The sequence below is a fragment of the Asterias rubens genome, chromosome 18 (genome assembly GCF_902459465.1).
Source record: "Asterias rubens chromosome 18, eAstRub1.3, whole genome shotgun sequence".
In the NCBI taxonomy this organism is placed as follows: Eukaryota; Metazoa; Echinodermata; class Asteroidea; order Forcipulatida; family Asteriidae; genus Asterias; species Asterias rubens.
In genome coordinates this window covers 12,602,561-12,627,947 of record NC_047079.1, presented here as the reverse complement: position 1 = coordinate 12,627,947, position 25,387 = coordinate 12,602,561, and the positions used below count along the sequence as shown (strand labels likewise).

General features: G+C 38.3%; 1 protein-coding gene across 3 annotated transcripts in view; it reads right to left on the bottom strand.

Moving 5' to 3' along the window:
* Positions 1 to 21,687, bottom strand: part of LOC117302502 (exocyst complex component 3-like) — a 29,019-nt gene extending 7,332 nt beyond the window's left edge. Inside the window, exons 1-14 of one of the 3 annotated variants that reach the window (XM_033786462.1) lie at positions 21,552 to 21,687; positions 13,830 to 13,897; positions 12,854 to 12,938; positions 10,835 to 10,873; positions 9,708 to 9,820; positions 8,952 to 9,071; positions 7,459 to 7,576; positions 6,632 to 6,712; positions 5,553 to 5,626; positions 5,075 to 5,143; positions 3,840 to 3,906; positions 2,054 to 2,152; positions 1,376 to 1,469; positions 453 to 589 (exon numbers count right to left, since the gene is read on the bottom strand). In XM_033786462.1, the coding sequence (XP_033642353.1) occupies positions 453 to 589; positions 1,376 to 1,469; positions 2,054 to 2,152; positions 3,840 to 3,906; positions 5,075 to 5,143; positions 5,553 to 5,626; positions 6,632 to 6,712; positions 7,459 to 7,576; positions 8,952 to 9,071; positions 9,708 to 9,820; positions 10,835 to 10,873; positions 12,854 to 12,938; positions 13,830 to 13,897; positions 21,552 to 21,557 (1,170 nt within the window). In that variant the 5' untranslated portion in view covers positions 21,558 to 21,687. Of the gene's footprint in view, positions 1 to 452; positions 590 to 1,375; positions 1,470 to 2,053; positions 2,153 to 3,839; positions 3,907 to 5,074; positions 5,144 to 5,552; positions 5,627 to 6,631; positions 6,713 to 7,458; positions 7,577 to 8,951; positions 9,072 to 9,707; positions 9,821 to 10,834; positions 10,874 to 12,853; positions 12,939 to 13,829; positions 13,898 to 16,465; positions 16,658 to 18,825; positions 19,203 to 21,551 lie in introns of those variants that run through there. The other 2 variants (XM_033786463.1, XM_033786464.1) reach the window with 2 other exon arrangements.
* Between the last annotated feature and the right edge of the window lie 3,700 nt (positions 21,688 to 25,387).

Genomic DNA, 25,387 nt, shown 5'->3' with positions numbered 1-25,387 from the left:
TATGTATATGTTGAGATACACCAAGTGAGAAGGCTGGTCTTTGACAATTACACAAAGTGTCCAGTGTCTTTAACAAGTAAACACAGTTGGCAAACCCTGGATCATTGGAGGGTTGTAGACTGAATGACTCGGATGTTCGTGCTTTAATTACCAACTAAAGCCCCTTTCACACGAGAGCAACTTAGCAAGGGTCCCTTGCTAATTTGAAGCATGGTTGTACATCTGTGACGAAATGCACCTCGTGTGAAATGACAACCTATTCTACTGCCAAAGTGCTTTAGCAAAATCTTGTCAAACATTGCTACATTGTTCAGTCATGCTCAAATTAAGCAAGCGACCCCAGTTTTTGCTGTCGTGTGAATAGTGCTTAAGGCTTAAAATACGGACCAGTGATGGCAATGATGCTGTTTTTTAACTAGCAATGTATACAGATAAATGTTTATTTTATATACCGAGTATTGCACGAAGAAAGCTGGTCTGGGCTCCTTAAGTGTTTTCCTTGTTCTTTCCTTGTTCCTTCCTCTTATAGAAAAGTTCCTCCAATTTCCAGCGATAGGCGTTTCTCCACTGATGTATATCTTGACATAGTCTGATAAGCAAGAGAAAAAACACCAGGAATCATTGTTTGATTAAAGGCAGTGGACACTATTGGTAATTACTCAAAATAATTGTTAGCACAAAAAACTTACTTGGTAACAAGCAATGGAGAGCTGTTGATAGTATAAAACATTGTGAGAAACGGCTCCCTCTGAAGTAATGTAGTTTTTGAGAAAGAAGTAATTTCTCACTAAATTATTTGAATTGATTTCGAGACCTCACGCGTGAAGTCTCGAAATCAAGCATGAAAGCACACAAATTCGTGTGACAAGGGTGTTTTTTCTTCCATTATTATCTCGCAACTTCGACGACCGATTAGGCTCAATTTTTCACAGATTGTTTTATGTTATGCATATGTTGAGATACACCACATGAGAAGACCGGTCTTTGACAATTACCACAGATGTCCGGTGCCTTTAAGGTTCACGTTTGCCCTGTAATGGTGTTCTTTTGTATTTTCTATAGACACACTCAGTGTCAGGAAATCGTCCACATTCACACCACGGTGGAAACATCGAATTGTCATATCCAAATTTCAAAGAGTCTGTTTACTGCACCGGTTAATTGTCATTGTTCATAAATGACTGTGGAACGGCGATCAAAGATGTTGACAAACTAGGGAAATCTCAAACAATAGGGATGGATGCATGACTCTCGTAGGGCACCGACACGTCAATTTGGAGGCCGCGGGTTCAACTTCCCCTCCCAAAAATTTCTTTAGTTGCCCCAAACTAATTAAAATCTACCCAGTCGGTGGTTTGATACATATTGTACTTACAGGCGTATGATTCCATGGTCTTGTCCAATTCTTGGAAGCATAAAGACAATAAATTCTTGTGCAACTCTGGGCTTATATCTTTAGCTTGATTCACCTGGAATTGTGGTATGGTAAAATAAAAAGTGTCACTGTCACTGCACTCATAAACATTCATTTTGTATAATTTGGAAAGCGAATCTACTTCGATTTTTTTTCTCAAAAATCATTTTACACGCAAAGCATACCTTTGATATTTAAAACAGTCCGATTGTTATAATCCTCAGTTACATCAAATAAAATTGAACTGCAAAAAATTCATTTCAAATTTTTCTGTTTAGATATCGTCAAAAATCGCAGAAAGAATTATCCCTATAGAAAATATAATGTCTGCGAAGCGGGGACGCTTATCAGATTAAAATTTTGGAACATAACAATTTATATCTTTTTACGTATAACCGCATTCTTCGAATAAAAAAAAAATAAAAAAAAAAAAACCCAAAAACAACACTTCATTTTTTTAAAGAGTGATTTATTTAGCAAACGTCCCCTTAAACAAGTTTCCATAGGAAAACCTGAGAATTTGAATACAAGAATGTTTCACACTGTGACACACGCACTAATATTACAAGTAAATCCATCCTCTAGTCATCATGGGTTGACGATTCTGGACTTCAATTTTAAGAAGGATGAAGCACTTACATTTTCCTCTAGTATCTTTAAGATGAGCAGCGGGAACTCCGTAAAGTAAGCTTCCTTGCGATCTGATGTTACCCTTGACTTCTCCTGACTGTACCAGTCCTGTGATAGATAATCAGCAGTTTCTAGAGTTCAGTTCAAAAAATGGAAGGAAGGGGAAAGCTGATCGCCCGGCCAAGTACAAAACATACCAGTTGATCGGCCGGGGTTTTCCAAAAAGAGGAGGATCAGGGGCTTCTATTTTTTATATTTTTTTTAGGTGGCCGTCAAATGTTTTAATTTAGACTGGCCACCAATTCTTCAGTTTTAAATTCACCACTTGCTTTATCTAGTTTACAAGTTCTTAAAAAGTTTAATGAGAAATACACAAAAAATGTATCTTTTTGAAAGAGAGAAAAAGACACAAAAAATGTGTCTTTTTAAGAAAAAAAAGAAGATGAAAAAAAAGGGGGGAAAAAAGGATGAGTCCTCAAAAAAAATGAGGGAGGGGACGATCAACTGATATTTCGTTGTTTTTGTTTGTGTTTTTTTTTCGGTGGGGCCTTACGTTGTTGGGCCAAAGAAGAGTCTGATTGACTTAATATGAAGTAACCAAGAGTTACACAACCTGCCTGCGGGTTTCAAAAGTTGATTATATTTCTGCACTTCGCCCATACTCGTACACACGATCAAAAGTTGATTATATTTCTGCACTTCGCCCATACTCGTACACGAAAACACTTCACACATAATCTTAACTGTTGTACACGTACACTGATTAACTAACTTGCATCAAAATCATGTCTCACATGACTAATTAGCGTTGTTTTGACTAATATATTTTTTACAGTGTATGCTTGCTGTCCACACACACGGAGTTACATTTAGGAATGCTCCAAAATATGGTAGGAATTTGTTTTTAAAACAAATCCGAGGTGCAACAAATAAACAACCTTAAATCGGTCTTATTCAAGTTGGTGTAACCAAAGTAAAACTTATCTACATACTCTCTGTCTGGCGCTGCTTCAAATAAATAATAACATTACTGATAACAACATGGTGCCCGATTTACCAACTTCAATCAAAGCCGATATGCTGCAATTTATTACAATTTACAAGTGCTGCAGTTGATTTCAGAAAATGCTGGGATCTCGAGTTTGGAGGAGTAACTTCTATCAGTGTACACCAACGTCGTTTACGTTAAGAGCACGCTGTGATACACTGTTAAAATTTTGAACACGTCGCGCCCGCATTTTATTTTTTGGAGTATGTTGAAAATTTCTCGGCGTACTGAGCGTGTAAATAGAAACTATTTCATGTTAGAGAAAAAATAGATTGCAATATTGTTGGGGAAAAAATATACAATTGTTATGACTTTTAAAAGACATCCAAATAAAATTTCAACTATAACTTGCTTTTATTATTTATTTAAAAACGATCTAAGTTTCATTTATGTTTGGACAACATATCAATTTTGAAAAGAATCAAACAAACATTTGGGCTAAATTTACACTATGAAATTGTGAAAACAAACATAATCAATTGATCACGTTCAACGCGTAACGGCAGCTAGGGTGCCAGGTAAAGTGCAGTAAATTTCACACTCAAAATTTTGCAAACTTCCCCTTCAAGGCACAATTAACAAAACTTCCACTGTGAAATTTACTGCAATTTACCTGGCACCCTAGCTGCCATGAGCCGGTAAAGCACCGTCAATTTTACGGATTGTTTTACAGTGATAGGGAAGAGTTAGGTGAAATCGACGGCTGGCATTATTCAGAAGACTGACTGCGCTTTGTGTTGTACTTACACTTATGTCCTTTTCTAGAGCATTCTTCATCCATTTGTGAATGTGCTCACATTTTTCTTTCAGATATCTGAGGGGATAATAAGTTTGATAAAAGTTCCCGTTATTCGCCAATGGGTTATGGAAGATGATCAATAGTGTCCATGTTAATCTGCCATGACGGGGACAGAATCTCCTGTGGGGGGGGGGGGGGTAGATTTCCCTACACATCGTCCCCGATGCTATGTATATTTTTTCAGCATTCTGTGAAAACCCAACCCTTACACACAAAAATAATTATAATAAAATAAAACAAGAACAAATTCAAATCTTGTAATAAAATAATTAAAATAAAGAGTCTAGGCCTATGTCAAAGTTTCAATTTCACCAGATCTGACCCAAATCACACATGAACTTGACTTAAGGCTCACAAATTTGTGTTTATTTTATCAGGAGAGAGCCATGTGCAGTTCAACACCTTTGTTCTTTTCCCTTGTTACATTTACTTGGAATGATTTCAACGACCTTGCAACATCTGTTTAGTCATAAATATAAGAGTTTGTCTTGGTTTACTGTTTTCGGTGAATCTGACAGTAAAAAACACCAACCCACCACTTCCACATAACATGAACTCACACTCCAGTCACAAGGGAATCTTCATGAACGACCATGAACTGCTAGACTCGATTCAAGTCCCGTTCTCGTGTTAGTGGTCCCTAAAGCATATCGCGCCACTTAAAGGCAGTGGACACTTTCGGTAATTACTCAAAATCATTATTGGTAAACAACTTTAGTATACAACATTGTGAGAAGCGGTTCCATCTGAAGTAACGTAGTTTTCGACAAAGAAGTAATTTTCCACGAATTTGATTTTGAGACATCAGAATTTGATTTTGAGGTCTCGAAATCAAGCATCTGAAAGCACACAACTTCGTGTGACAAGGGTTTGTTCTTTCATTATTATCTCGCAACTTCGACGACCAATTGAGCTCAAGTTTTCATTGTTATTTTATGCATATGTTGAGATACACACCAATTGAGAAGACTGGTATTTGACAATTACCGAAAAGGTGTCCAGTGTCTATTAACAAACAAGTCGTATCAATGTATATTGTGGTCCCGCGCGCGGAACAGGTTGCGAAATCAGTGCATCACAAAACAATAGTTTTCTGGCGATGGTATTGGATTGGGACTTGAGTCAAGTCTAATGAACAGCAAGCTTTTATTTACAGTTCAAAATGGTTTTTGTATTGCCTTACTTGTTTTGGAGATCCCCAATTATACGACAAGCTTTGCATTCTGCATCCTGGCATTTAAACACTCGATCCCTGCATAGTAAAAGGAAACCGAGCTGGTCAGAGGTTACAACAGATGTCATGTGAAAACTGTGTATAGTATTTCAATAATCATATAGGACAGATGGAATTTGAACAAGGAAGTTAAAAGCCAGGGAAATCACAACTGATTCATTTGTCATTTTCCGTTATTAAGTAATAACATAGTAAAAAAACAGTGTTGCCAAGAAGTTTTAGTTTGTGTGTAGGTATAATGAGTTCGTAACAGTTAGTGACAATCGGCTGTACATCAACCAGTTGAATGCAGAGGTTATTTCGTTAAACTATATACTCATGGTTCGCTGTTAAACTTATTAAAACTGGGAAAACGGTTATTAATAACATCTGAAATAGCTCATTAAATATAAAAGCCTTCGGGAACTATAAAGAAGAGTTTTCATACCTGCAAAATATCATCCAAGACAACACTTCCACTGTCTCCTTGTGATTCAGGTCGAAGGAAAAGCTTTCTTGCATCTATAATTAATTTTAATGAAACTAATTGAATATAATGGAATACTAAGATTTGATAAAAATAATGTATCTTATTTCAAGATGACGAATCAACACCCTAACTTCATTAAAAACCCACTTCAATTTTAATCATACATACAAATATACACTCAAACATATACATGTACAACTCATCGAGATCAAAGCGCTCAAAAGAGCAAAACCAATGGCACTAAACTACAAATTATTACATCTGATACAAGTATTTAGCACCCGTCCAGGAGCACAAAAGGAGAAGGGTGCTCAGTTTTAGATGTGGGAGGAAACACCTCAATAAGGGAAAATCCACGCAACCAGGTAGGGACTGAAAACCCAATGTAATTCAATGCTCCGGTTGAGATGGGATCCGAACCCGGGGTCCAAACAGTTGAAAGGCAGGGAAAGAAACCACTGATGACCCAATGAACCAATCTTCATGCGTAGTTATAACTTATTTAACGATGTGAGAATCCCCACTTATAATAGAAGGCAGGGAAAGAGTCCCCACTTAGAAGGCAGGGAAAGAAACCACTAATGACTCAATGAGCCAATCTTCATGCGTGGTTATAACATATTTAACGATGTGAGAATCCCCACTTATAGAAGGCAGGGAAAGAGTCCCCACTTAGAAGGCAGGGAAAGAAACCACTAATGACTCAATGAGCCAATCTTTATGCGTGGTTATAACATATTTAACGATGTGAGAATCCCCACACAACTTATTAGTTTTCAAGTTCAAGCTCAATAAGACATTTATCTTCCATACACTCATCACAAAGGTCCGTTGGCAACATAATGAATTGAATGAATGAATGTTTGATGATGATAATATGCCGAAATAGACTTGACTCAAGTCCAAATCCCGTGAGAGTCTTTTTGTTTCCAGTCCCATCGCTAAACGTCAGAAAACTCCCGCATAGCTACATTTTAAGGCGGATGTGCTTAGGGACCTTTCGCACGAGAACGGGACTTGGATCAAGTCTAACTTACCTGTGACATGAGGTTGACGTAGTACGTACTTGCGTATGTTTTCAACATATTCCACTCTTCACTGAAACATACGCTTAGAGTCTGTGAGGAAATAAAAATGTATAATAATTTTTTTTTTTTTTTTTTTATAACCCGTTTCTTAGCTTACATTTATCAAACGCAACTCACCATATCTCATACACATGACTAAGGATAAATATCTTTTAGCACAAAAACATCTTTTTCGAAGTAAAAATGTTGGGACCCTCATCATATTTTTCGCAGTTAAACAATCATTCTACCTTATTTGGTTTGAGTTTAATGTATACAGTTAACTCATTTTAAAATGAAGTTACAGCAGCCTTAAAGGCACTGGACACCTTTGGTGTCATTTTGTCACCAGTCTTCTCACTATATGGTGAATCTCAATACAATAACCAAACCTGTGAAAATTTGAACTCAACTCAACTGGTCTTCGAAGTTGCAAGAGAATGACAGAACACCCTTGTCACACGAAGATTGTGTGCTTTTAGATGCCTTGAATTCGAGACCTCAGCTCCTTGAATTCGAGACCTCAGCTGAGGTCTCGAATTCAATTCAAACAATTTATTGAGAAACTACTTCTTTCTCAAAAACTACGTTACTTTAGAGGGAGCCGTTTTTTCACAACTTGTTTTATTTTTTTATTTTTTTTTTAACTATCAACAGCTCTCCATTGCTTGTTACTAAGTTTTTATGTTTAAAATTATTTTGAGTAAATACAATTAGTATCCAGCGCCTTTTAAAAGGGGACATAATATTTGAAAAGCTTAGTTTTAACCCAATCCAACCACGGTGCAACATCATACCTTTGCATGGTCAATGTCTCTCTGAATGTTATCTCTAGCCGTTGTGAGGTGGCGTAGAAACCACGTAGAATCATTGTTTATCGACGTAGATGGAGGTTCAGGAGCCACAACCTTTATTCTGCAAAAAGACGGTGTTATAATACAAAATGTTGTATTAAAGAACCTAAATCTTTCAAGTAAAAGAAGGAATATGCCTGGTTCATCAATCACTAAGTAAGCTTGCGAGCTACAGTGCTGAGCGACCCTAGTCTCATTGTACAAGAAAACCAATAATAATATTTGGCATAATGTACATAAAAAACGAAGAAGAGGGCAGTTTAAAATGTTAGTTATAAAATAATCTAATCCAATGGTTCCATCTGAGTAGAGAGTTTTATAGTAAGCTCAAAATCAGAGAACATATTCTGAGAAAACAGGAAGTTAACGTCGTATCATGGAAGACAAATAAATCAAAATCTGATCTTTGACACGCATGAAACTGTCATGGCGCTATCATAAATCCACTGACACGGGTAAAGGTTGAAAACTTCCAAACAACATTGGTATTATATTATTCTGAGAACCGAAGCTTCTTGCGCAAGGTGTTCCAGTTTATTTATTTATATTCACGGTTCTGTCCTGTTTTGAGGTTCTCGATATCCCGCGGGAAACAGAACCCAAAAAGTGTCTGGTGATGATTTTTTTTTTACCAACTCAACCTTAATCAACGTTTTCAAAAGGGAATTAAGCCGTGTTTCGACAATCATGGTAGAGTGTTTTCGATCAAGGAATAGATTTACAGCCACCTAACGAAACAACAAAACACGACTTTACATCAGGAACGAAGATAACCAATGCTTCACCGGTTGGTAATTTTTTTGCAAGACGAACTTGTTATAATCTTTAGGAATGTGCGTCCAGCACTTGTTGTTGTTTCAATTGCTTAGCCAAAAGCCACTTACCTGTGCAGTTTTTTTTTCAATGCCGCTTTGGCAAAATACTATTATACGAATGAGCAAGCACACACTGTACGTCTTCTATAATGATGGCCAACATTTCTCATTGTACACTGTTTGTCAGAATCGACTTTGTCAGAATAAAAGATCTTTGTCATCAATAGTTCTACGGGCTTTTTCTACGGGCGTCTCAAAACGTCCATTATTTGCAACGATGGTTTTCAACAAAAGTGATGAGTCCCATGAGAAACCTTTTCATTTTACTGAAGGTTTTAGTTTACCATACCACCCTTAAAACAAAAACAAAATGAATCAAATCATTCACAACCATCAATCAATCAGTCAATCAATCAATCAATCAATCACTCAATTAATCAATCAAAAGAAATTTACAAAGCGCCAAAATCAAAAGTTTGCTCTAAGGTGCTGATGTATGGGCACAAACAGGAGAAATGTTATTTATGATCCTCCTGAAACAGGTGAGCTTTCTGAAGTGTCTTGAATGAACCATGCTAATGAACAGACGTTTCTTTTGTGAAGTGTTTGAGCATAACTTACCGTTCTATAATTTTGGTTGTGATGATATCCAGGCATTTCTGTCGCCATCTTTTTGGTCGTTTTGGACTTACAAACAGTTCATGTTCACTCGTTGAACACTCCATAGAATCACTGTCTCTTCTGTGCAACCAAAATGACCAAGTATAATTTGTTTTAAAACGGCAAATGTCATAATTACTTGCAACATTTCCCTGTACTACAACCAAGTGCACATTGTAGGCCTAATTATGCACAATAACAAAAGGGGTAAACAGCTAAACAGGTCAGTTGGTAGAGCAACGGCATGTTAAACCGGAGGTCGTTGGCTCAAATCCGGCTCTATTCAATATTTTTGTTCAACCCCAAGTCAAAATACTAAAATTCAAACACAAGTTCTTTTGTGGCGTGTAGTAAAAGGCTGGACACTGTTGGTAATGACTCAAAATAATTGTTAGCATAAAAAAACTACTTGGTAACGAGCACTTGAGAGCTGATGATAAGTATACAACATTGTGAGAAACGGCTCACTCTGAAGTGACGTAGTTTTCGAGAAAGAGGTAATTTTCCACTATAATATTTGAGCTTGATTTCGAGACCTCAGAATTTGATTTTGATGTCTCGAAATCAAACATATGAAAGCAATATGTTGAGATACACCAAGTGCATGAGAAGACTGGTCTTTGACAATAACCAAAGGTGTCCAGTGTCTTTTAAGACACTGGACAAAGCATTCCTTTTTAAATAAATAACAAAAGTTCATAAAACGTCTGCACCTACTTTTCCTCCGAATCGACTATCTGGACGCTTGCCTTCAGTAATTCACGATCCCTGTCATTTACCAACTTGTACATGATGTCAAAAACATTCTTAATCTGGTCAAACATCAAATCCTGTGACAAGGAAAATAACACAAGGATAATTTGCAGTTCGGCACACTGAATCACACATAGTTAATATTACAGCGATCAACAGTTACAAGCACTGGACACTTTTGATAATTATTCAAAATAATTGGTGATAAGCACTAGCGAGCTGTTAATAGTATAGAACATAGTGAGAAACGGCTCCCTCTGAAGAAAAGTAGTTTTTGAGAAAGAAGTAATTTCTCACTTAAATATTTGAATTGAATTCGAGACCTCGGCGGAGGACTCGAATTCATGGCATCTTGTGTGACAAGGGTGTTTTTCATCCGTTATTCTCTCGCAACGTCGACGACCAATTGACTTCAAATTTTCACAGGTTTGTTATTTTATGCATATGTTGAGTTACACCAAGTGAGATTACTGGTCTTCGGCAATCACCAAAGGTGTCCACCGCTTCAACGGCTCCCTCTGAAGTAACATAGTTTTTGAGAAAGAAGTAGAGCTCGATTGGTCATATGAGTTGCGAGATAACTATGAAATAAAAAAAAACATCCTTGTCACACGAAGTTGTGTGCTTTCAGATGCTTGACTTCGAGACCTCAAATTCTAAATCTGAGGTCTCAAAATCATGGAGAATTCGTGGAAAATTACTTCTTTGTGGAAAACTACGGCACTTCAGAGGGAGCCGTTTCTCACAATGTGTTATACTATCAACCTCTCCCCATTACTCGTTACCAATTGAGGTTTTATGCTAAAAATTGTTTTGAGTAATTAGGGCCGCCATGGCTGCTTATCGCCCTGCATTGTTGTATGCCTCATATACTATACCTTTGTCTCGTTCTTTTTCGTATTGTTTGTTTGTTTGTTTGTTTGTTTGGGGTTTTATTTTTAAAGCAATGGTATCAATGTGGTAATCAGGTTTGTGAGTTACCCTTGACCAACAATACCAAACTAAGGTATGGTGTCATTTCCAGTGTTACGCAATGTATTACTTTATCTGAAAATAATTTCCTTTTGTGCTGTGGAAGAATTACAACTTACCGATTGAACGTCTACGTCACTGAATGACTCACTTCGTACCTAAAAATAAAACAAATTAAGGACAAAAACACTGTTTCAATTTGCTCTCTCCAGATACCTTGCCATCACATAAGTTCGAGATTCAAGGTTCATTTTATTTCCACAGTATCAACAAATAAAAGACATTATTACTCAAGAGCGATCAGTTTAAAGGGTCTGGGTACCTTTTGTAGGCCACAAAACAAAAAATGCCCAGAGATTTACATTAAAGGAACACGTTGGCTTGGGTCGGTCGAACCGTGGTCTTTGAAAAGCGTATATAAAGGCGGCAGTACAGCTAACTACGATCCTATAAGCTAAAGTAGTAGTCCGGTCTATTTTCTATTCCATCCGCCCTGGTAATAGTTAAAAAGCAGGACAGTTCTTTTTCAGAACTGAGAAGTCTCCCGAAACTCCGATTATCTACTCAGCGGCAGTAGAATAAAGCAAGACAGTTCTCTAAGAACAACTCTACCTGGCAAGTAGATCTACACAATGGTGTTACCGCAAACCAAATATACATTGAAACCTCACCATGCAATGCCTCAAATCCTATATACAAACCGTTTACTATAAAATGAATATGATTAGAAAGATATTTTAAAAGTAGAATATAATGATCCACACACGTATCACTCGAAATTGCGCGGTTTTCCTTTTTACCTCGTCGACAAACACGGTCGGCCATTTATGGGAGTCAAATTTCTGACTCCCATAAATGGCCGACCGTGTTTAGTTCGCAAAGTAAAAGGAAAACCACGCAATTTCGAGTGATACTTGTTAGGATCATTATATTCTACTTTTAAAATATCTTTCTAATCATAAGCATTTTATAACAAACGGTTACAAACGCTTGTCAAAGACCAACTCGACCTATCCTTTAAATTCACACAGTTTGAAGATAATGATAGTAAAAGCAAATCCCTTAAAATATTACTTACTGAGGTTCTGTAGTTTTTGAGAAATGAGTAAAACAAGTCCCGAAAATCATTCTCATCTCAGCAGTAGACAAACGCTATTTTAGCATGTAAAACGTATTTACGTGACAATGTTTTACTCATTTCTCAAGGACTCAGTATTACTAATAATTATTTTAAGGGAAGTTTTCTAACATCCTTCAAAAACTGTGCACATTGTGTTATGTATTCTACAAAAGGTACCTAGACAGTCAGACACTTTAAAGAATCGAATACAGTAAAGATATATAAAGATGAAAATAAATATATCCATTTTAGAAGCACACACAATACAAAATAAACAAAATATAAGCAGTTAATCTGCCATGGTTGCCTATTCCTCAAAGACGCCCAAACAAAATAAAACTTTCCTTAAAGCCATTGGACCCTTTCGGTAAACAGTGATGTCCAAGGCCCACACTTTGTGTACCACAACTTCTATATCAAATAACAAACCTGTGAAAATTTAGGCTCAATCGGTCATCGGAGTCAGGAGAAAACAACGGAAAAACCCACCCTTGTTTCCGCGCGTTTCGCCGTGTCATGACAAGTGTTTCAAACAAATCCGTAATTCTCGTTAACGAGAATTTATATTGTTTTGCTGTTTTCTCAAAAAGTAAAGCATTTCATGGAATAATATTTCAAGAGAAGTCTTTCACCATTGCCGTCTGTAAACCCTATAAGTTATTTGTAAATCTGTGAACTTTTTAATTTTTTTTCTGAACCGAAAGGCTCCAATGGCTTTAACGTTTGTTATACAAAGTGTGTGTACAGGTTTACACCAACAGAGATCTGAGCCTATAGGCCTATAGGTGGGGGCTGCATCTATTAGTACACCAATTATTTTCAACCCATTGCCAAGAATTGTCTTGATTATAAACAACTGTCTTCCTCTAAAGACGAGTAGAGTATGTTCGAAACGTCGAGCAAAACTCACACAAAAGAGATTTACACATGGTTGTACCCGCAAGTTTACTATTCCTTTATAGATTCTTCCTATTATTTTATCCACACCATGCAAAGCTTCAAACAATACTTATCTTACCTTTTTTTCTTTTTCGGTCTCATTTGCCAACTTCAGATGAACTTGACATAAAATTTCGTCCCGTGATTTCTCCAGGTATTGCAAACTGCGCGTGGCCAGGGGATAGACAATAAAACCAACAGATTAATCATGCAACAAATTGGAAGACACATGCAAAGCTATGTTTTTGATGTTCTTAATAATTAAACACACTGGACAGTGATGGACACTATTGGTAATTGTCAAAGACTAGTCTTCACAGTTGGTGTATCTCAAATATGCATAAAATAACAAACATGTGAAAACTTGAGCTCAATTGGTCGTCGAAGTTGCGAGATAATAGTGAAAGAAAAAACACCCTGGTCACACGAGTTGTGTGCTTTCAGGTGCTTGATTTCGTGACCTCAAATTCTAAAACTGAGGTCTCGAAATCAAATTCGTGGAAAATTACTTCTTTCTCGAAAACTACGTCACCTCAGAGGGAGCCGTTTCTCACAATGTTTTATACTATCAACCTCTCTCCATTACTCGATACCAAGTAATTACAAATAGTGTCCACTGCCTTTAACCCCAAAGTTGATTTTACACCTTCGCATTCATTGTACAAATTCACTTCGGCACAAGCGCTGATAAGTTCCCTACAAAATATAGTTTTGTTTGCTCTTCTTTCGTAAAGATGGGCTTAGAAAACCTCCAATCAGATTTTAATGTATAATACTTGGCACGAAGCTTGTATGACTGACATTTCATATCAAAGGCGTTTTTAACTGGAATTTTCAGTTTGCCTGTTTAAAACACATAGAGATTTGGTATTTGTCGAAGGAAACCCCGCAGTGTCGTTGAGAAGTATCCGTCTGAAAAAGTAAATAATTATATAAACCAAAAATGCCATTTATATAAACTCTCCCAAGAATGTTGTGGATGTTGGTTGTGTTTCAGACCACATTATCCATATCACACTCTGGCAGATATTATTACATTATTCAGGAATGCTTACGTTTGATAATTTCTTAGCAGATTGTCACTCTGGTTCTCTGATCCTCTATGGTCTTCCATCTGTTCCCCCTGTAAACACCAATAAAGAAAGTGATTTAACGAAGACCAGTCATCTTCTCACTTGGTGTATCTCAACATATGCATAAAATAACAAACCTGTGAAATTTTGAACTCATTTGGTCGTCGAAGTTGCGAGAAAATAATAGAAGAAAAAAACACCCTTGTCGCAGAAGTTGTGTGCTTTCAGATGCCATGACTTTGAGACCTCGGCTGAGGTCTCGAATTCAATTAACATATTTAAGAGGGAGCAGTTTCTCATAATGTTTTATACTATCAACAGCTCTCTGTTGCTCGTTACCAAGTACGTTTTTATGCCAACAATTACTTCGAGTTATTACCGATAGTGTTCAGTGCTTTTAAGTTATACCATGGAGGTATCAGATCTATACATCCTTCTGATGGGTCAAGTCTACAGAGCTGTAAATGCATCAAACTTTAAAGGGATGCTGCAGTGAATTCAAATAAAACAGTTAATTTTGCTGTCATTTACTTCTGATATATATATTGAACATCAATCAAATGTGTTTGATTTTTAGCCGACATATCTCACTTGCGTAATTAGCGAATAAGTCATGCCCCCCCCCCCTTTTGTGGATTGTTACCGCCCCTTACCATCGACGTCACGTCGGGAATTCAAACATATCGTCGGCAAAAAGAGTGTTGTCCCTTACTACACGCGCCTAGGTACGCAGGCCACACCGTGCACACGTCTCTATAATATGCACACAGCCATGGGCCCGACGGCTCGGGTTACCAACATGACGTCACGTTTATGCAAATGAAGGCTCCCTTTTAGGGGCGGGGTGGGTTCCCCTAATCTCTTGAAAACCATTTTAAAATACTTGCGCATTTAATAAAAAATATTTTAAAAATATTTCAGGATTAAAAAGTCATGTTTACTCGTTACAATTATTTAAAAAAAACACTGCAGCCACCCTTTAAGAACAAGGTCGTGGGTCTGAGTGCCACCCGAGTGTTTTGCCAGAATGTCGGTGTAAGGGTCGACAAAACTTACTGTCCTGCTGTAAAGAGTCTGATGATTGTTTTTAAAGGAACACGTTGCCTTGGATCGGTCGAGTTGGTCTTTGAAAAGCGTTTAGAAGCCGTACATTATTATTAAATGCATATAGTTAGAAAGGTATTTATGCCTCGAAATTGCGTGGTTTCCTAAATACGTCGCGAAGAAACACGTTCGGCCAGTTGTGGGGTCAACATTTTGGTCGACCATGTTAGTTCGCGACGTATAAGGAAAACCATGCACTATCGAGGCATATATGTGTGGATCATTATATTCCACTTCTAAAATACATTTCTAACTATATGCATTTCATAATAAACGGTTTTCAAACGCTTTTCAACAACCAACTCGTCCGATCCAAGGCAACTTGTTTCCGTTAAACCTAACAACGACAAGGTGATCTCTGTGTTATCCCTATAAAGGGCACCGAGGTTCAATTGTTAATAATAGTATTATTGACATTTTCCACCTCACTCTTCCTGCCTTCAAACATAAAATTAGTGACACCTTGAAAACATTTTATCTCAAAGACGAGGTCGGGTCCAGAGTGTTACGTATGTTTTATGTAAAAACTTTTCGCCATTTTAATCTTTGTCACGTTTAGTCTGTTTTGATAATTTTGGTGTGCTTTTGTTTATGTATAATTTAATGTTTTTTTTATCCATCCTGTTATTGGCGCTTGCGCTGTTTGTAGCTGAAATAAACTACAACAAGAAACAATATCCCTCATCTGGGACCTTGTCCAATAGTATTTTGAAGTTTGTTGGTTCTTTGTGTCCGTGATTTAAATTATCAGTGTGATTTGTTCTTAGCCGATTTTTAAGTATACCAATTCGAACGTTGGGAATGCTTTTTTTCATGAATATTGATTTTTTCTTTTGCACTAATATTTTACCGTTGTTTAGATAATAAAACATGCGCTTTGGAGAAATCCTTGGCGAGTACATAGTTGTTATTACCTCATATCACTGGTTGAAATGGATCGTGTGAAAACTGCTTTGCAACACGTTGTATGAAATGTATAGGGCAGGTATTGAATTCAAATTCGAATTCAAGGCAGCTGAAACCAGACAACTTGTGCGACAAGGTGTTTTTTCTCTCGCAACTTCGGCCACCAATTGAGGAGTCAAATTTTCACACGTTTGCTAATTTATGCATGTACCTGTATGTTGAGATACACCAAGTGAAGAATATGCAGCAGGACAGGCCGTTAATTATAGATGGGTTCCTGAGCAAGAATAAGTGCAATTACTTCCTGCAATTTCTGTGCACCTAGTAATTTCTGGGTGCTTTTCAATATGGTGCTGTTTAAAAAAATTCTTCTGTTTTCAATAATACCTTTACGTACATGTATATATGTATATTGTTGTATGTAACTAACGGTGCGGCTCAGCAGATGCGAATAAAGAATCACGAACGGAACTGAGTTACAATGGCACATGCTGGTATAAGCCATAGAGCAAGGCACATTAGCCTTTGAAAGGAGAAGCCAAATTTTCCAGTTCCCACGCAACAGAGCGGTTACGGCATAATGACGAGTCTCATTCAGCACGACTTACCTAGGTTCAGTGAGTTCCGAGTATTCACGCCAAGGTACGGAATTATGCACAAAGCAAACTATACAAGTTGGTGTCCTTCAAAATGATCCCAACGTCGCAAACTCATCGTAAAACTTTACAGGTTTATGTGTAATGCTATTTCCATGATATTCTGTACACACATAAAACTGTCAAGTTTGTTATGGTCTCTGATTACATCACACTGTCTGATATTTGTCATAAACAGCTAGGGCACCAGGTCATGTCGGTCACAGCTTGGTTATAACAGCAAAGATTATATAATGTCTTCCTCCATGGTCCGATATGGGGCAATCCCCAACATCCTTCCTCCACGTTTCAACGCACTGGACACCTTTGGTAATTGTCAAAGACTAGTGTTCTCGATCAGTGTAGAAATAGAGTAAGCATGGATGAAGGGAGAATTGTATCTCTCAAAAGATGCATGAATAAACCATCTGTGAACTATGACTCATCAATGTTTTTACAATTTCTGTATTCTAATTATAACCATTGTTATTGGGTATTGCTTTTACTTGCAAATCTTTGATGTGCAATTTTTTAAATGTATGTGTTTTTCATGTTTGCTGGCAAATAAAATGATATGATATGATATGATAACTATGTTACTACAAAGGGAGCCATTTCTCACAATTACTCTATCAATAGCTCCCCATTGCTCGTTACCAAGTACGTTTTATGCTAATTTTTTTCCTGTCTGAGTAATTAACAAAAGTGTCCAGTGCCTTTAAACAGAAAAAGCCTATCGAACAATTATGCCCAATAACAATCACCACATGTCAAGAGTTTGTATACATTGAAGCATGGAGGTCACTTTAGATTGAAGGATCGCAGATAAACATTCTTTCAGTTTCATGGAAAAGGTCGTGGTGTGGCTTTGAGGGAATGATGAAGGGAAATTCCAGATTGCACAAGCCATGCACAACCCACGTGGATGACTCATAAAATACAAGCTATTTTTCCGTGTCAAATCTTTATGCAGACCCTACACCTTAGCTTTCCAAATAGCTTTGAGGTTTGTTTAACATTAACACAGTTTTTAAAATGGGATTTTCTGTTTTAATAAATATACATTAAATAAATCCAAATACAGGGTTCCTTTTAATACGAAGTAGACAAAGTTATTACATTTTTATTCGGTCGTGTGGCAGTCATTGAATGTGTATTTCACCATGTTTAATGTGGGCCAGAATAAAATGTAAACGTTGCTTTTCAGGACAATGACACATTGCAAACGATCCAATTTTGGCAGATATTCCTCTCTCTTTTTTTTTTTAAATATATTATAATAACAATTAGTTTTTGGACACAGTATAACATTTTGGGGCAAGTGTATACATTGTTTATCAATTCAATAACCAAGGTGTGTCCATCTTACTTGGTAAATGGAAAAACGGCTCCCTCTGAAGTAAGTTGATTTTGAAAAAGAAGTAGTTTCTAAATAAATATTTGAACTGATTTCAAGACCTCAACTGGGGTCTCGAATTCAATCATCTGAAAGCATACATCTGTGTGACAAGAGTATTCTACTCTCTCGCAACTTCGACGACCAACTGTTGAGTCAACATTTTAACAGGTTTGCTATTTTTTATGCATAATGTTGAGATACACCAAGTGAGAAGACAGTGTTTTTTTTTGACAAATTAGCACTGTGCACTATTGGTAATAATTGTCGAAGATCAGTGTTCTCACTTGGTGTATCCCATCAGAAGCATAAAATAACAAGCCTTTGAAATATTGGGCTCACAATCGGTCATCGAAGTTGCGAGAAAATGATAAAAGAAAAACACCCATGCTGGACGAATTTGTATGCTTTCAGATAAGAATAAAAGACTTCTAGCTAGAAGTCTTTTATTATTTTAGTGAGATATTACCTCTTTCTAAAAAAAATACGCTACTTCAGAGGGAGTCGTTTCCCACAATATTTTGTACTATCAACAGCTCTCCAATGCTTATCCCAAGTCAACTTTTAAGTTAATATTTGTTTTGAGTAATAAATTACCAAACGTGTACCTACCCTTTAACCTTTGCTAAACAAGACGCGACAAAATATAATGTAGCTCTCCAAAGCGCACAATGAAAAGAGGTCTAGGGGGGGGGGGGGCTGGGGTGCGCCCGGTGATTAATGGTTTACACCATGGAGGTAGAACACCAGGGTTACACCATGGTTACACTCACTTATTTTGGCATATCATGTTATCTGTAGGCCTACACGGTGGCATATCCTTGTCTTACCGTAGAGCAAGCATGCTCAAAATGGAGGAAAAACACAACTTAAAGCGAAACGGGGTACCAAAACTGGCCACCTTTTATAAATGTAGCTCACCCACAAAAAAACTCACCTTTGTAAACACGGAGTGACCAGTTGTTCAGAGCACCCTTGATGTATGTTCAGAGCATGTTAAGAGAGGATCGCTTTGGTACACTGCGTGTACAGTCCGTAATTATCTAATTAATACATGTACTGTCAATTAGCCTACTCATACGTATAAGCTACTGTAAAGACAACTCGCACGCGGTTCGTCAAAATACAACCCTATCAAGTATAATTCAAAGATGCTTGGATTCTTACACGGTGACCTTTAATGTCCAAGGAAGATCAACACATTCATTCAATCCTCTTTGTTGTTGTGTGATGGATGAAGGAAGAGCAACCATATTGTCGGGCAAACGATGTGCAACAACATAACACACACACGGCAAGTAGTCTAGCAGTGCACTGCGCAGATGCAACCCGGGATAAAAGGGGGGAATTCCCGTCCTGTAGGGCAAGTTTGTATAGTATGGTGGCCCTGAAGGGACACAACCAGTCGTGAATATTTTCGCGACGTCGTATATTTATTCACGACAAGTCGCGAATATTTTGGCGACGTCGCGAATATTTTCACGACTAGTCGCGAATATTTTCACGACTAGTCGCGAATATTTTTACGACGTCGTGAATAATTCTGCGACTAGTCGTGAATAAATTCGCGACTAGTCGTAACTATTTTTGTTCAGTAGCTTGAGTGTGTAATTCTTACACGGCACGCGTAGAGAGCCAAGCTATGACGATTGTTGCCACTCGGCTATGTGTATGGGGCCCATGTTTTATCCAGTAGAATTGTTATCGAAGTGTCTGATTTTCATCAACATTTCGTGGGTTTTCAAGATTGAATTACTCCAAACCCAAATAATTCTGAATGCTAAAGGATTAATCTTTCAGTTAAACTTGGTGGGGGATTACGTGATGCGTTGCACCCTGCCGTGACGGAACGAACTCGCATTTCAAGTTGGAAATAACAACGCAAATTGCTCTAACATTTCAGGTAAAAATTGTCAAATTTATTGCTGAAATTGTCAACACATTATACTTAAACTTATCATTGGGTTGTTTGTAAAATTTACCTATTGTTGGTCCGACTACGCCGGGGTTAAAAATTTATGTTTTCATTTCGTAAAAAATAGTTGTTTTAATAAGTGTGTGGAGACGTCGCACTTTTAAAAGTAAATATTTCTAGCGTTTATGTTTTTCAAAACGGGTCGTAAAATTTATAGCGTCAAGGTCATCGAAAATTACATATTATTTTGGACAGGAAGGTCGTATGATCATGATTTTTATTTTAATTAAAATGTTGAGATTTACTTGTTGGGATTATTATGATAAACTCAAAAATGAAATTTACTCGATATTCATCATTACGAAGGAGCGGGTGACACATAACGTTATGTTTTTTTTCTGAAGAGTGAAAGTGCCAACGTTTATTGCCTAGGATAGCCTACTCCTACTAAAGTACTAGTAAAACTATAACGTTAGGCCTAGGCCTACCGTTAGGGCCATACGTTAACGTTAGTTTTGTTTAAACAACCCACCATCGATTTGCAAGAGTCGGAATTCTCCTCCGGGTCCATCATCGTACGGGACAGCTTTTACTTAGTCTTACTAAGCCGTCAACGTGAATACAGTAATTACACACTCAAGCTACTGAAAAAATATTCGCGACTAGTCGCAAAAATATTCACGACGTCATGAAAATGTTCGCGACTAGTCGTGACAAAATTCTCAACGCCAAAATATTCGCGACTTGTCGTGAATAAATTCACGACGTCGCAAAAATATTCACGACGGTGCAAAAATATTCGCGACTTGTCGTGAATAAATTCACGACGTCGCAAAAATATTCATGACGTTGCAAAGATATTCGCGACTTGTCGTGAATAAATTCACGACGTCGCAAAAATGCTCACGACGTCGCAAAAATGCTCACGACGTCGCAAAAATATTCACGACTGGCTGTGTCCCTTCAGGGCCACCATAGTATAGCGAGGTATGTCAAGAGTTTCTACAATACATTAGTCTGCCGTTAGTTGCTGCCGTCGAACACGATACGTGTAGCTTGGTCATTATTTTAATCGTGTATGGAGATGGCGCATAAATTACGACAGAAGCTACGCGTATTGTGTACTAAGATGTTAAAAACTGACACAAGGATACTTCCGTCCTCCATGCTTCCATGATTCCGTGGCATTATATCTACCCCCATGCCTTGGCGGCCTCTGGAACTGCTGAAGAGCCTCAAGGACAGCTACACTAGCCCCAGGACCACATTACCCCCTGGATGGAAAATAAGTTTAACTGCGGGTTTGCAAGGACGAACCACTCGGCCGGCTGGAATAGTGCCATTCACACGACAGCAAAATAACTTGGGTACTTGCCTATAGCATTATGATGGTTGTAAAGTGTAGCAATGTTTGACAAGATTTGCAAGAGAGCCGCGGACCATAATATAAGACTAAATTGTTGTCCTTTTTAAAAACAATTTTAGGACCAACCATGCTGCAATTTGTGTGAAAGGTACCTATAATTAGAGTATTAAATAATTAAAAAAGAAAATGTAGGTACCTATGAAAGTTTATAACAATACATACAAATACGGAAATGAATTATCTGGCATATTTTGCCCTGTTCCACACAAGCTACTGAAGAGAAGAAAGTTTGGTTTACCTGAATATTAAGAAGACGCAACATGAACGTCATTCCAACATGAGCTTTGGCTCGCATTGCCATCATCCACTGTCTTGAGCTTACCGGCATGGTGGTCCTATGATCAGCTGAGTTACTCTCTAAGACTCGTTAACTTCAAAAACATAAACATCCTGCACTTGGGCAATTCTTTATATACCATCAGAATTACACACCTCAAACTCAGAGAGAGAAAGTACCGCGTGACTATTCTTAGAAACAAAAGACAGTTGTTGTTTCCTGGTACAGCTTGGAGGGGGGGGGGGTGGAGGTCATGGTTGGGACTGCGTAAGGTGAACGTATCGTCTGGGGCACAGAGAAAGTGAATGCTAGAAAGCTCCAGACGTCTCGGAATGCAGAGACGTTCTCTTGGCTCATAAACTATCAGGCACAGTGATAAATTATATTTTGCTCTGATAATATGACAAGCATGCACAATGTAATGTAAGTTTCATAAAGTAGGCAAAATGTTCCCCTGTTTATGTTATGTATACCTTTGCAGGCCTGATACTTCACGGGGGCAACGAAGTCGATTGCCTGCGTGCCCCCTGGTCACTGCCTTGGTGCCCATGAACTCTTTAGTAAAATGCCTTGGTGCCCTTGCCCTTTCAAAAACGAAGCATACAGGCCCGCCTTCGTATCATACAACCAAAGGGACAAATAATATCGAGCACACTTTGACGACCCAACAGTGAGGGCCGACGAGGGCTGCGGGGCTCTCGCCCGGCTGCAGTGGGGGCCCGGCACGGGGCCCCGACCTGGTGGAAAGACGGCGTCCTGGGTGCACGGCAAAGTGCAGAGTCGTGAGGCACTCGTCGGAGGGGCGGTTCGTGGGGGCCAGCGGCGCTCCGTCCCCCACGAGGGCTAAGTGATTGCCAGCCAGTATGCCACTCTGAAAAAATTCAAATTTTTACCGCCTGAAATTTCCCTGTTTCCCAAGCATACACAAATCCAAACAAACCCCTTATATCCAGGAGAGGTGTTTAAAGCCATTTTGGCACTTTCGGAACAGAAACAAAATAAAAGTCCACAGATTTACAAATAACTTACAGGGTTTACAGAAGGTAATGGTGAAAGACTTGTCTTGAAATATTATTCCATGAAACATTAAAACAATATCAATATTGTCGATATCGAGAATTGCGGATTTATTTTGAACACATGTCATGACACGGCGAAGCGTTCGGAAACAAGGGTGGGTTTTCCCGTTATTTTCTCCCCACTCCTATGACCAATTGAACCAATGTCACAAAAGGGGCAATAATTTCAACTGAGTCTAAGTTTTTGTAAAAAAAAAATTAATATCGTTTTTGAGCACGCGCAAAATACTATGCGTATGCAAGGAGCACATTGCATACATCCCAATTCCCCCGTTCCCAAGATGTGTATTAATTTCCCAAATTTGGTAAATACAGCAGTGGCAACGCTGATAGGCCTTAATACATGTCCATAAGAAGTGTATAAAGGAGAAAATAATTCAATGCTGTGAAAACATATTTTTGACCCACTTGAATCAAGGAGCCGCGGGGATAATGCGGGGAGAAAAGAAGCAACATTTTCATTGCTGTGAGCATCGAGCATTGTCTCTTCAAGACATGTTAAATGTCTCAAAAGTTATGGTAACTCCTCGAGGAAAACATTTTAAAGGAAACTTTTCGCCATATATTTTTTGTTTGCCAATGTTAGGCCTAATGATGCAATTCTGCGTATAATTTTAATTGTCCATCTCCACGCTGTGGGCAATTGCAAATAATGTGCAGTATACTTTAAAAATTATATGATTGAATGAAATATAATTGTAATTCTATGAATAATAATGAAGTACAAGTCGAAGAGGGTCCCGCCCGCTGCTGGGTTTTGAACCCTCCCAATACTGTTTGGTCAAAAAACTATATGACCTCAGAAAAGATGGCTCACGACTTGTGTCCGGGCCTTTATATACGGGCATCGCCCCATGGACTTATTTGAATAACAATACAACCTTTGAATGTATTGTGTGATCCGCATGCCATCACGTAGGAAGGAATGCAATCCCTCTGAAGACTTGTACGAATGTTATGAAATAGAATCACCCTTTAGTCGAGTCTAGTCTTGGTGCAAGACGTTCTTAATAAAACCCATGGGCCTACAAGGCATGTACACTCACATGTACACGTTGCGACTATGCGCAGCGCCGAGCAAGGAATTGCGAAGAACGACGCTTTGTACAAAGTCTATTGATCTTGCGCATCGTTTCATCACTCACACAGGGTTTCTCAGGTTTATGGTCGCATTGACTTCAAAATTATTGGGGCCTACTATAAACATAACTCCTTGCAAATACCTATTGTTGATTAACAAATTTGGCATGTATATAGGTACGCCCAAATCTTGGCAAAATTGTCAATCGTGTGAACTGGTTTGGACAAATTCAACATTTTCACAATGTAACAACACACCACCATCCCATAAGATTGTTGCTTTTCCAACAAAGTTAGCGGTGCTCAAATTTTTAACATTATTGTACACGTTTTTTTCACAAGGTTTCTTTGATTAATGGTTTCCCAGTTTTCCATCCAACATTATTGTTTAACTCATACACCACTGTATTATCAGTACCCCGAGTCCTGTGAAAACAAATTTCACTGGCGTCTTTTTTTTCACAGGACTCGGGAAAGTACTGAGTATACAGTGCTAACACACATCGGTGTATGGGTAAAAAAACACACAATAATATTCCTTTATCCCCCATGCAAACTTGGGCTGAACTTGGGCTGTGACGTTGCAATAGAAAGGTTTAGCATAGTCGCCATCTATCACAACAACTGTGGGCTGCGGTTGCGTACGTTGGGTTTGGTGTCGTCATTTACGTCATGCGTAAAATTGGCTCTGTGTACAGGTGAAGCCGGATACAAAATCGCATAGGGATACTATAGCATATCACATTACAGTTTTCTCAGTATAAGGGCCTGAGATATTTCTCATTATGGTTTTTGTTTCTTACCAGTGAGATCGAATAAAAACCAACCAACCCAAAACCCCAAAATAAAAAGCATAGGCATCGCTTGAATGACCTCACATGCCGGTGTGGCGGTTTCAGTCTTCCGCCGTGTTCAATTTTCCGGGACTCAGTAAAACATATAACAATTGACTACTTTCGCTTGCTGTGCGCAGGCGTCACATGACGTAATGTTACCGTATTTGGTCATTCGGAAAACTGAACACGTCGGAAAGTTGAAACCGCCACATCTGGCCTCATCGTCTATAAGACGATGTGACCTATGTTTACATTCAAACCGCCCTCTGTTGAAAAAACAGTGTATACGTCGTCATGTTTCGCCGGGCACAAATTAAGTAGGAGTATCTAAAACAATATAAAGAACCTTTGGTATCAGTAAGCCCACGTGACAAAGTAATTAGGTTCATTTTTATTTGTATACCCCCCCCCCCCCCCCCCCCCCGCTTATACAAGGTTTGTCGTTTAGCTTCCCTGGGTCGACCCCGGTGTGTGGCGTTTCTTTTTCCAGGACAAGTGTGTGCAGATAATTACCCACGTTTGTCCTGGTAAAAAAAAACGCCACGCACCGGGGTCGACCCAGGGGAGCTAAACGAACGCACCCACATAGGCCCACTGTCCCATCTTCCCCGCGGCCAGTCACTCTCACCTCACTCTAGTGATTTTCGACAATATTTAACCGCCTTTTAAAAAAAAAATGTCATATGTTAGTTTTATTCAATGTATACATTGACATCAAGGATTAAAGCAACAAACGGTTTTAAAATTAATACTTTGCCAGCTCTTGTTTTTTAAAAAATTAATGAAATTGCCCCCCCCCCCCACCCCGCCCCTCTGGTTGTCAAGGATCACTCTTTCCGAACACTATGTATACTACCCTCTGATTGGACGTCTTGTCCATTATCGA